The 13480-nt window shown below is 45.0% G+C and overlaps 1 protein-coding gene across 1 annotated transcript in view; it reads right to left on the reverse strand.

The window, feature by feature from the left end:
- CHMP4C (charged multivesicular body protein 4C) overlaps positions 1-4442 on the reverse strand; it is a 33337-nt gene extending 28895 nt beyond the window's left edge. The window contains exon 1 of the mRNA XM_075549534.1: positions 4070-4442. Within this exon, the coding sequence (XP_075405649.1) occupies positions 4070-4259 (190 nt within the window). The 5' untranslated portion in view covers positions 4260-4442. The remainder of the gene's footprint in view (positions 1-4069) is intronic.
- Between the last annotated feature and the right edge of the window lie 9038 nt (positions 4443-13480).

Here is a 13480-nt window from a genome sequence, read left to right on the forward strand (position 1 = left end):
TTCAGTGATGTCAACGTTTGCTTTTCCACCCAGCAGATTCTATACAGCTTTGGAGCAGGAATTGCATTATAGAAATTGGACAAAGGTTTGAGGTGAGGCGCGTTAGCTTCCCCTGCACAATTTTACTGCCGAGTCATAATGAAAGCAAGCTTGGGATGAAAGTGTGCATACACTGATGTACTTAGGATGCGAACATGACGTTAGCCAGCGAGCCAAAGGTGTGCTTAGCCTGCTCCGGGAGTTCAGTGAAGCCTCAGCCCACATGCTTCCAGGTGCCTCCTTACACCTCATATACCCGGTGCCCTGAAGGCAGACAGAGCCATTCCAAGAGAGAGTTCTATGCCCTCAGGGAAGTACTCCAGATCAGAAATGCCCCTGACCTACAGACTCCGTGCTGGATGCACTGAGCTCCGGCCTCCAGTAACATCCTGGTGGTAGATTCTTGTGAACAATGCATAGGTAGGAAGTGACTGTCCCTACACTACTTTAGCTGGCCCACATTTTTCTCCTGCCACCAAGTCAACCCTGACTGATAGTGTACACATTTTTAGAATACCACGTTGCTTTTGTTAGGTGCCCTGGAGTCAGTCACGACTCATAGCAACTCTATGTACAACAGGAGGAAACACTGCATGGCCTAGGCCATCCTCACACTGGCTCTTACAGCCCATTGTTGCAATCATTGTATTGAACCATCTCGTGGAGAGTCTTCCTCTTTTTCACCGCACTTCTACTGGACCAGCTTCAGGTTCTTAATGACACACACACACACGCACACACACACATTTGTAGCATCTGTTAGGCTAATTAAAGCCCATGTTTAATTCAGTCTGCTAATTGTCTAAAAGCTGATTTTTGTACAGCTTTTGATAGCTGAAGAACTTGCCGCGGTTAAGGGAGTGGCCCTTTCCGGAATAATGCTAGCTGGCCCCTCAAAAGCCATGAAGCCTTGCCAACATTTTAGCTGAGCAACGAGCTCTGAAGGAACATTTTAATAACTGCACATACTCCTACATTGTGTCCCTGTGGTTATCATCTAAATTACCTAGATGTTAACAACAGTGGGATTGCATAACATGGGGCCCAGTTAAAGAACAGTTGCTCCTCCAGAAGTTGGCTGTTCAAGTACATGCAAAAGCACCCGAGACAAAGACCTGGCAAATCTACTTCTGAGCAATCAGCCATTGCCACCCCCCTGGAGCTGTCCCACTCTGACACACACAGGGGGCTGCCATGAGCTGGCACTGATTTGATGGCAACTGGTTGGGCGTGTGTTCCTTTGACACTGGGTTTGGCGTGGTCACCAGGTGGTGCAAACCATCAACATGATTGCCTGCTGATAGAGGCTGGGGTCCACCTGAGGCATCTGGGAGAAGAAGGGCTCCGGGAATCTGCTTTAAGAAACTCAACCACTGCAAACACACTGAATCAACAACTGTTGTTTTACTTGAGCTTTATGTTACTATGTGTGTGGTGGAACTACTGGAGCCATGGCAGCACAGTGGGCATGAATTGGGCTGCTAACTACAAGGTCAGCAGTTCAAAACCATTAGCCAGGACTTTCTACTCCAACAGAGAGCTACAGTCTTGGAGACTCAGGGGAGGAAAATGAGGCTTTCTGCGCTGGTGAAGATGTACTGCATTGGAAACCCTAGATTGGGTCCCTATGAGCTGGAATTTACCTGTGACAGAGGTTTGGGTTCATTTATTTTTTAATTTTGTCTTTATTTTTGAAGTCTGCATGGGATACACTTTAGTACCTTGCTAATTGGAGAACATTTCTGAAAAGTGGCCATAAAACCCATATCATTTTACATTCTTATCTTCTAAAGGAAAATCTATGTTTCTATTACTTCCTTGAAGCAGATGTGCAAATTTAAAATAAAAAACAACAATATTTACCAAGCAACCACTGTAAATAAAGCTAGATATGACAACAGATAAGAGGATGAAGGGAAGGGGGAAAAATCTTTTTAAAGCACACGTCAGAGTGCCTATCAAATGAAGCAAAGGGGTAAGTAACAAGATGACCAGTGGCATTTAGCAAGCCATAATGGCATGGTGTGTGTTCAGAAATTGCCATTCCCTACCTTTTCACGACATGTCCCAACATAGACTAAACATAGAAACTCGCGTTGAGCTCCACAACAGGCTATCACAGGACAAGAGCTGTCTGCAACAGCACCGAGAAAGAAACGTGTCCTTTAGACTTTGGATAAAAGTAGGCACACATGCATTAGGCAGACTGTTATGGGGAAAGGGCAAGGTTTTCCAGGTCAATGTCATGAGACACTCTTCCTTTCCAGGGTTAACCAATGGTAGTAGCATGCAGGGTAAACTGTCTTCCCAAGGCTTCCTTATGTCTCACGAAACTCAACTGTCAGAGTGGAATTATCAAGGAATTGGTGATGTGCAGACTTGTGTTGTCACTTGTATTTCTGGGCCTGCCAGTTGACAGGGAGCACAAGAGTAAATCACTTCAACTACTCCCTGAGTTTTTATATATGCCACCCAACTCAACGCACACGCGCACACACACACACACACACACACACACACACACACACTCCACCGCCATCGAGCCATAGCGACCCTATCCAAAAATCACAAAAACTCACTGCCATCGAATGAATGGACCCCGTAGGACAAGGTAACTCTTTACAGGAGTAGACAGTCTCAGAATTCTCCTGCAGAGCGGCTGATGGTTTCAAACTGCTGACCTCAAGGTTAGTGAGGTATGATCTACCCATCACAGGACAGAGAAGACTGCCTCTTTGGAGTTTCTGAGACTGTATGTCTTTATGAATGTAGAAGGCATCAGCTTTCTAAGCCTCATCTTTGTCCCTCAGAACAGCGGGCAAGTGCCAACTGCTGACCAGGCAACCTGTCACCACTCACTGCTGTCCAGTTGCTTCCAACTCATAGCTACCCTACAGGGGAACATCCCCTTTGGGTTTCCCAAACTTTGCATCTTGGTGGGAGCTGACAGCCTCCTCTTCCTCCCATTATGTGCCCGGTGCATTTGACCACAGACATGGTTGTTAGCAGCTCCCAGGGAGCCCACACGCCACCGAGGCTCCCCTATGTCCGCAGCAGCTGCTATTTAAATCTGCTTTCTGTCGTGTCTGTTCTGAGTAGAGAGAGCCATAAACAGAAGAAACCAATTAAGTTTGGCAATGTACAGAGGGTTCAAAGTGTGACAGGGGCACCAAGAGGAGCACTGACTCAAAGTCCAGTGTGCATTTATGCAAAGACTGCTGAGGGGAAGCTTCGTTCCTCCAGGCCACCCCCACCCACCCATCCACTTGAACTGCACAGTGCCCAGCAAACGTTTTCAACCACTGAGCTCAACCCAACACGGAACCGACTACACTAGGTCTCACTGAAGATTTGCACATAAGTTAAAATGTGTGACTCAGTATACAAACCTCCAGCAGCATGTTTGAAAAACTGGTGTTTATTTAGGGTCAGCAAGGCTGGGATGAGGGTGATGTGAGAATCAGGAGTAAACTTTTAAAGTGGTACCCAAGACCCTTTTAATCAAGGATAACTAAGGGAAGCCATAATTTTATCTTGTGGTTTTAAAACTGAAACCTAAAGAGAAAATATCCACAATGAACAAAATACCTAACACATTAAAAAAAAAAAGGCCTGTGGAGAGATACAGAGGCTGGGGACAAAAATAAATCAGTAATGACAAACTTGCCCTTAAACATGGCGGCTTTAATCAAAAGCCTCGATCAGCTTGCCCTAGTCCCAGCCCTGGCGGTCAGTGCCAAACCAAAGTTCCCTGCCATCGAGTCGTCCAACGCACAGTGACCCTAAAGGACTGCGTAGCACTGCCCTGGTGGGTCTCTGAGACTAACACTTTATGGAGGTAGAAAGCCTCTTCTTTCACACTGGTGGTTTGCAAGTGCTGACCTGGAGGTGAGCAGGCCAAAACCAATCACTGCAGCAAACAGAAACAGGTCCTACCTGGCTGCCAGGAAAGTCGGGGTGCTGTCCCCAAGGAAAGGGCTGGAGGTAGGTGGGTGAGCGCTCATGCCGGAGGGCCAGCCCCCGAGCCTACCTCGCTTGTTCTGCGTGCCGTGCCGCTTGGCCAGGGTGAGCTCTCTCTGGATGCGGTTTTCCAGGTACTCCTGCTTCTTGCCCAGCATCTCCTCGGTCTCCCGAAGTCGGGCCAGGGCCTCCTGGGGGCTGGGAGTAGCCCGGCTCTTGGAAGAGCCGCCCCCTTTAAAGAACTTGCCCAACTTGCTCATGGCTGTGAACTTGTCCGGAGAGTGGTCCCGGGGGCGTCTCAGGTGCTCCCCGGGGCCCGCCGCGCCGACCAGACAGACAGACAGACAGGGGTCCCAGGCTCGGCGGGCGGCGCTCCTGGGAAATCAACAAGTAGTTGGCAGGTGACACACTCTCCTGGGCATTTCCTGGCCGCCAGCTCGGCCCCGCCCCGTGGCGCGGCGCGGCTCCCGGGAGGGGAGGATAAGGCGTCGGACATCCGCCCCGGGCGCCAGCCGGCTCCTGGGAACGGAGGGAGGGCGGTGGAAGGGACCGAAAAGCCTAGAAAGAGGGCGGCCAAGTGGCTGCACTGTTTGCTCTGGGCACCAGGCACAGCACCCAGGAGCTAGCTCAGAACTTGGTGAATGGCTCAGGAACGAGAAGGCAGTCAGTGGGTCTGGGATTTTGTGCGCGAAGGCAGGGTGCGGGCAAAACTGTGGGCATCAAGTGAGCTTTCCTTATCTGGCTACGCACATGCTTTATTACAAGTGCAGGTGCCTTTGTGAACGTGGGTGGTGGTGGTGGTGTGTGGGTGTGTGGGTGGGTGTGTGGGTGTGTGTGTGTACAAGTCAAGTGCATGGCAATGATTTACTTTAGGAGACCCAGGCAGGCTCACAGGCTTCCCTCCCTCTGCATGTGTGGTCCATGACCGCTAATGTTTGCCTGGGTAGCCTAGAGGATTCCAAATCATCCCCAGGTGGGTTTGAAGTCGGTGGGAGGCGATCATCTCTTTTCCTAATCAGAGGAGGGCCTGTGGATGCGTTTGGTGGATCCACTCAGTTCAGTGATAAGGGGTGGGAAGTTTTTTCAGCGTGATACCCAAGATCAAAAATCCAATTTCTAACACAGAAACAAGGCATGGGTCCGCTGTATGCAACAGGGACATTTTGCTGTTCGGGGCATTCAAAACTCTTCATACCAATGCATGTACGAACAAAGCAGTCAGTCCCTGCCTGTCCTCACGCCCGTTGCTGTTTGGGCCCCTCCTTCCGGTGTCTGTCCATCCATCCCACCGAGGGCCTTCTACTCTGCTGACCCACTGCTCTTCCAAACATGCGGTCTTTCTCCCGGAACTAGCCCTTCCTGATAACATGTCCAAAATAGGTGCAATGAGCCTCCCCTCCCTTGGTTCTGGAAAGCATTCTGGCTGTACTTCTCCCAACACAAGTTGATTAATTTTTCTGGCCATCCAGGGTGTATTCAGTATTCTTCTCCAATACCATAAATCAGATGCATCAATTCTTCAAACTTCCTGATTCCTGGTTGTGCAGTTTTTACATAGGGCTGTGGTGATGAGGAAGCCCCTGGCTTGGATCAGAGACACCTTGCTTTTGAGCCGCTTGGAGAGCCTGGTTGCAGCAGATGCCCCCCACCCCCACCCCGACCCCGATCCCTCTGCTGCAATGGAGTGTAGAATTGGATTTCTTGACATTGATTCTGTGTCCGAATAACATGAGATCCTTGACAACTCTGATACCAGTACAATGCACTGCCTTTGAGTTGACGCTAAGTCACACCAACCCAACCTAGGATTTCGGAGGCTGTACCTCTTTACAGGAGCAGATTAGCCTCGTCTTTCTCCCACAGAGAAGTTGGCAGGTTTGAATCACTGTCCTTGCAGTTAGCAGTTGAACGTGTTAACGTATCTTTTCTCAGAAATTACAGCCAGGGATCGCACTGTTGTCGTCACAGATGTTCAGAGCTGTCCAGAGCTCTCACAGCCTTTAACATATTTTTGCTTGCACCTTTCATGTGTCATAAATTGTAATCAACATTATATTATTTTATTATCTAAATAGTTTATAGCTGTGGTTTAGAACTTATTTTTTAACCAGATTTTAAGTCCATTGGGAGTCAAGACCTTCTCCATCATGGTGCCCATTGTTGAGCATGGCATGCGTTCTATCCGCATCCGTGGGAATGCTGAGCAGTCTACCTTGTCTTCAACTAACAGTCAGAAAGCTGCCCTTCTTTGCGCCACTATGCGGCAGCACTTGACACGAGTCGTCGATAAGTTTTCCATGCGCCCTGAGAGGTGGACATTGCAATTTTCATTTGGTTTATGAAGAGCCTGAGCTCAGCTGGTAACAACAAAATCACAAGTTTGTGCATCTAGAGGAATTATGAAAATATAGAAAATCTGATCTTGTCCTAAAGGTCACAAAAGGTGGCCTGAGAAAGTGACATTTAACCTGGGATTTAAATGATGATAGGCGTTACCTAAGTTTAGAGAAAAGTAAAGAGTACTCCAACATAGGGAATCATTCACTCATTTACTTATTCACATTTTTTAAAAGTACATAGTAATTACCAACATAGTTCCAGATACTGGATTTGAGCAGGGAGCAAAAAAAGACAAGCATGCATGCATTCGTGGTGTCTGCATTCTACATAATGGCAGATAGTCAATTAATTAATTAGGCAAGTGACGTATTATACATAGTGTCTGGAAAATGTAAAGTGGAGAGTAGTGGAGATTTAAAATTTTAAACAGTGTGTGCAAACATACTGAGGTGGAAATGTTTGGTTTGAAGGAATAGCAGTCCGGATAGCTGATGTTTGGAGATAACAGAGGGGGACATAATGAAGGAGATGATCTTTAGAGGCAAACAGAGTCCAGATCACCTGCCATCCGCATGGTACGTGAAGGACCTTTTCTTGTTACCCCAGAGCAAATAAAAATCAATCTAGGAATTAAAATAAAGGATCTAGTCATTAATTTGGAATCCAATGGGGGGAAAATCCTCAAATGTACACAGTTTAATGCTAAAACTACTTTCAGAAGCATTGGGCTCATTATTGGTATGCAATGCAAGACACATTTAGATTAAAAATAATTCACTTCCCTTAATACATATAAATTCAATGGGAGATACTTGCAAACAAGCAAACCAGTCCACTATATATTAGTGTTTAATTCAACAATGAGATATAGAAAATAAATTTTAAAATCAATGGTTTAGAAGCTGAAAATAACACATTAATCATCATTCAATATTCATTCTATAAAAGTGTTTTCATACAGCGTTCTCAGCATCAAGTATATTTTTCATTTTCTAATCTCGATTGATCTCAGCTAATGAGGAGACTGCTGTTCAAAAGAATGATCTTGTTCAGGATGATTTACCATGGTTAAGATGGCAAAGGAAATTGGAAATTTATAGATCTGTTAGTAGACCCAGATGTCAGACTAATTGATACATTCTGGCCACCCCTTGAAATTACATCCATTTATAGAATGCCAGCAGAACTCTAAAGCAGCAGAAGAAGAATTACCCTTTAAACATACTGCAGAATCATCATCAAATAGTTATTTATTAAGCAGCTAAACAAGCATACGCATTCATTTCATCAGCAGTTCTGTTTCTTAGAAGCCAACATGCATCGGATACAACACTCAATCAGAATAATGAATACAAAAGTAGCCATTATGAAAAATAACAATTTTGCAGCAATGAGAGTTTTATTGCCCTAATTTATAATGAAGAAATCTGGGGCTTGCACCTGAATTTTGTTTTCAAAGCTCTTTATCCTCATTGTTGTTGTTTTTTTTCACTTGACTGTTCCTTTCTGATCAGGAAGAAAGATTTACCAAATTTATATGTAAAATGTTCTCTATGCCAATGATTTAATGAATATTAAATGATATGTAGCCCTCTACCTTAATGTCGCCCTTATTACATAACCCAAGTAACTCTTCTCAAAAGTGATGGTTATGCCTCCCCCAAAGGTTTGGGGTTCCACCTGAAGGTCACCACAGGCCCTCGTGGAGATGGATTGACACAGTGGCTGCAACAATGGGCTCAATCTTAAGAACAATTGTGAGGATGGCACAGGGCAGGTGGTGTTTCATTCTCGGTTGTTAATGTGTCGGAACCGGCTTGACAGCACCTGACAGCAACACGCGCTTTTGTGCCTAATTGGAGCAACATGCACATTGTTCTCAAACCAGCTCCCTTCCCTCTCTGTGAAGAACTTCAACCTTCATGTACTCAAGCCACAAACAGTGAGTCCCCTGTAGCTCCTCTCTCTCACCATCAGCAAATTCCACAGCCCCTAAACCGGACTAGAGATGTCCCAACCCTGGCTCTAAGCTCGCTCACCTAGATGGTCACAATCAATATGTAAGTGACCTCTTTGTAATCATCTTGTCATCACCACGACTACCCACACAGTGGCCAGAATGAGCCTAGGCCAGAACACCCCCGATGGCAGTTCCTGTACTCCCGTTAAAGGATTTAGATCTAGATCCTTGCCAGTGTGTCCAAACACACTTCTATCTCCACACCTGCCACACTTATGTGTCCTTGGTCCGCTCTGCCTCAGCCATACAACCTTCTCACTGTGACTGGAAGATACCAAGCCTGCTCTCACCACAGAGCCTTGGCACTGACTGCTGGGCTGTCTACATACCAGCCCCCAACATCCTTTGTTTTCACCCTCTCCCTTTTTGTCAATGTGTTTGCAAATTGTCCGGTCACTTACCACCTTATTTCAAATTCCAACATTCCCCTCCCTGGCACCCCTGCCCTCTTTCCTCTGCTTTATTTTCTCCCTAGCCCTTATCACAATCCATAATGCATTAACATTTTGTTTTCCCATTCCGTTTATTTTCTTTAGCCCTCCCCATCCCCCCAACCAGGATGTTCGCCTTGAGAACACGCTTCCTTTCCCCATCCTTAGAATGGCGGCTGACACACCGTGGGAATTCTATCAGTCCGGATTGGATTTGAAGGATGAGTGCATGAATGAATAGGTAGGGAGAAGAAGGTTGGGAGAATTACAGCACGGGTCATACAATAATCCATGAAAGTATCACGCATGGAAATCTTGTAGATACATTGCCTACACTAAAGCTGTGTTGTCACTGTCAGAAGGGACACTTGTCCTTTCTAAGTCTGAAACCTCTGAGACTCATCTTCAGAGAAATCCTCGAGTTTGCTGGCCCATCTGAATTGCACAAAGGGGTGGGGGACCCTCTGGAGATATGCTGTCTCCACCCAGCACTGGAGAAAGAGGTAATGACCTTCCCATAATAAAAATGTCTTCTCCAGAAACTAAGTTTATATTTAAACCATTGGATTCCTTTCCATGGTGAGCATTTCTAAGAGTGAAGTTAATAGCTGCGATCGAACCATCAAAATATCCTGTAATTAACTTAATTGATTATACTTGAATATTGTATTTGTGTCAATACACAATTGAAACCATCATTTTGAAATAATTCTGTTTCTGTTTAACAGGGATACTAACATGACTTCTCAAAAGAACAATGACCTGTGGCAACATTACCAAGGTTTCGGGGTGGGGCAAACTCCACCTAAAACGGATGGTGCTCTTTAAAGCACACCTGTGGGGCACACACACACACATGCACGCGTGGATACGCACACAGCCACCGCTGTGACCATGTTGGTGGTGGCACTTTGGAAGCAGGGTTTGTCTTTGTCCCTTGTAGTTGAGCCCTATATGTTATCAGCACACCTGCTTTTTCTGAGCAATACGCTCTGCTTTTACGCCCCTTACCGTCCTTTGGCCATCCTTTCAGTAAACCCAGGTTGCTTCTTTCACCCTCGCCGTGCACACCAAACACAACATTGCCCGTGCTTCTGACCAAACAACGAGAAACAAACTACCTTATTGAAGTTTTGTATTTTGAAGATTATATATTTTCTTTGTACCCTTTAAAGTTCTAGCAGGTTTGGGGGCAGCTGTGTGTCAGTGCTGACTTACGCAATCAGTGGCACATTGCGTAAGTATGTCCGAGACCCTGTCCTGGGCAGAACCCTGAGCCAAGGGCTGGCCTGTCATCATGAACCAGACCGTCTCTGTCCTCTAGGGACCAGGAGGAGATACAATGTTTTCCAACAACCACACACTTGTGATAAACTGTGATAATTAGGTTTTAGATCAACCAGGCTTTCCCCATGGTATGCTCTAACACAGTGTGGTCAGTTGTGAGGAGGACAGGTTGTCCTGAATAGCTTTGATACACCTGAGAGCGGTTTCCCTCGGGGTGCGGCCTCCTCTTAGTACAAATTGCCAGTGTGTGGAAGCTGGCTGCTTTCTACTAGCATGATAATGCTATAATAATAAACTGCCCCCGACTCAGGAGCATACAACAATGATCATTTATACTCTCTCCTACACCCATTCAGGTATGGTAAGATTTGGCTGAGCTAAATAATTCAATCAAACTCAAGCCAACTTTAATTCTGACTGTAAATAATTAAGTAGACCAGGACATCTGACAACAAATGTCTTCGGTGATTTATAAAAAAAAATCACAGAGCTCTGGGTGTAAATTTTATTTTAATTTCCTAGACCCAGGCTTAATGTGCCTTCAATTCAGCTAACTTCTGATTTTTTATCAAGTTACCTTTAAAGAAGCATTTTGATCACAAAATAGTTAAATTATACAAAAGTGTCATAAAATGTAGATTCAAATTAGTAGAGGTATAAAGTGAATATCTCAGGTCACAAAGTAAGATACTCCCAACACCACGCAGTGTCCACTCCCGCTCCATGTAGCCCTGCCAGGTCAAAAAGCCCACCCAAGGCCACCGAGGTGACACCCACTGTCAACAACCCAAGAGGGCAAACTAGGACTGCCGCTTTTGGTTTCGGAGACTGTAAATCTTTACAGGGACAGAAAGCCTCACCTTTCTCCTGAAGGGAAGATAGTGAGTTTGAATCACCGGCCTTGTGATTAGCGGCCCACCGTGCAACACACTGCACCACTGGGACTTCTTTTCAAGATTTAAAAAACAAAAACATACAACTCCCAAACCAAACTCAATGTCATCTAGTTAATTTCAACTTATAGCGACCTTACAGCAGAGTCGAACTGTCCCATTGGCTTTCTGAGACTTTAAGTAATTTTCCAAAGTAAACAGCCTCATCTTTCTCCTGGAGGAAGGGGAGTGGCTGGTGGGTTCAAGGCTTGTGGCTTTGTGATTAGCAGCTCAATGTGTTACCACCATGCCACCAGAGCATCTTCTAGATCATGAAGCCCTCTGTGGTCCCTGGAGATAGTTAAGGTTTATTGTGCCAGCCTGGCCGATAAACACATGTGGGAATAATTGAGGGGCAGAGAGCTAAGTAGCTTGGTGAGCCTGGCCTTTCTAGTTCTGGATCTCTTGCTTTCTGATGGTCAGACCGGGGTGCAGCTGCCTTAGCCAGTTCCCTGCATCAGCTGGCAAGGGTCACTTCTTGCAAGACATCCCTCAGGAGAAGTCACATAGACCTATCCTGACGCAGCCCTGGGGGCTGAAGCAGCCACTTGGAGACCCCTACCAGTGCTGAGATGCTTATACATTCTCTGATTCAGCGTTCCTCCTGCAGTGGGCATTATTACATGTGTTTTGTGAAATTGAGGAGGACTTTGTAGATTGGTGTTCTTGGACTTATGGGCTTGGACAGCACTGGATTGGGATGCTTTCTTAATGTACACTTACCCTTTGTATAAAACTCTATCTTATACATGAGTTTCTGTGGATTTATTTCTCTGGTCTACCCAGACTAATACAGTTACCATCTAGTTTGTTGTTGTTTTAGGTACCTTCAAGTCAGTTCCGACCCATAGGGACCTTACACACAACAGAACCAAACACTGCCAGTTCCTGAACCCCCCTCACATTTGTTCCTATGTTTGAGCTGGTTGCTGCAGTTCATAAGCGAATACTAACCATTTGTACTGCCATCTCGTTTGGGTGGTACAAATGGTTAGTACTCAAGTATAAGCTGAAAAGTTGTTGATTCAAACCACCCAGCAACTCTTTCGGGAGCCAGTGTGATGATTAGCTTCTGAAATCCCAATGGAACACTTCTGCTTTGCACACATGGAGTCACCTTGAAAGAAAGGAAGGCGAGGCAAGATCATGAAGGAATGCATACGTACTGGGCTTTTAACTGCAAGGTCAGCAGTTTAAACCCACTAGTTGCCCCACAGGAGAAAGAGGAGGTTGTACTCTCATCAAAAGTTACAGCTTCAAAAATTCAAAACAGAAGTTCTGCCCTGTACTATCGGGTTATTATGAGTCAGACTTAGCTTAATGGCAGCGAGTTTAGTTTTGGTTTAAATGCTCAGCAGAAGCAATTCCTCCTCAGACTTTGATTTCCTTTAGTTCATGGATGATGCCTTACTCAATTCTGTATTAGACCAGTAATGTCTGATATGTAGTAGGTGCTCAGACTTCTGTTGGGTTGATTTGAATGAAGATTTTATTTTTTACAACCAATAGAAGCTATTGACGATTATTTTGTCAGGTCAATGATAAAGCACTTGGCTAGTGATAACAGTAAAAGTCTCTAACAAGGGCTCCGAAAGAAATTGCCTGGTGTTATAGAGACTAAATCCTATGAGGCATTAGAAACTCTCACGCCCAGGAGTGTGTTTGTTTTGGTGGTGCAGTGGATGGAAGGAGGCAGTAACTGGGGAAACCGGACAGTCTAGATTTGAGAGAATGTTCTGAAGCAGAATTGGCAGAATTTTAGTTCCAGTACCACGAAAGGAGAGGTAGAAAATGAAACCAAGGTTTCAAAGGTGTTAAACTGTTGGGAAGGTTGGTGGTGGGAGACAGGCTTTTAAATGTATTCCATTCTGGACTCAAATTTTATGTGACAAATGATGCAATGAAATAAAGACCTGAAGTTCCAGAGAAATTTTCATAGCTGAGAATGTGAATGTATGAGTTTTAGGAATTTTGAGTAAGAATATGAGTTGAAAAGTGAACTAAGGACAAAATTTGGGGGAAGCAGACTTATTTAATTAGCATACAGAACAGAAATCTCAAAGGAAACTAATGAAGAGATGGGGGAATTAGCAGCTGCAATCTTGATGACTCTAAATATCTGACCTAAAATATATATTTCATTATGTCAACTATTTGGAATATTTCAAGAATACTTAGTCAAATCCATACCAAGAAAACTTGGTATAAATTGTTCCATTCAAGTAAAATAAACATAAAATCTAGGTAGACCACATATTCAAGAACATTAGAGGTCTTTGATACTAGAATTTTTTTCTGACTCTTCCACTAATTTTGGTGGTCAGGAAGATACACACAGCAATTGTGGAAAGTGATTTGGTGATATGTAAAACAAATGGTAATCGAACTACCATGTGACCCAGCAAGTCCACTACTGGGCATGTACCCAGAAGAAATAAGAAACAGACCACCACCAGCTATCTGCTCCCCAA

The sequence above is a fragment of the Tenrec ecaudatus genome, chromosome 5 (genome assembly GCF_050624435.1).
Source record: "Tenrec ecaudatus isolate mTenEca1 chromosome 5, mTenEca1.hap1, whole genome shotgun sequence".
NCBI lineage: Eukaryota > Metazoa > Chordata > Mammalia > Afrosoricida > Tenrecidae > Tenrec > Tenrec ecaudatus.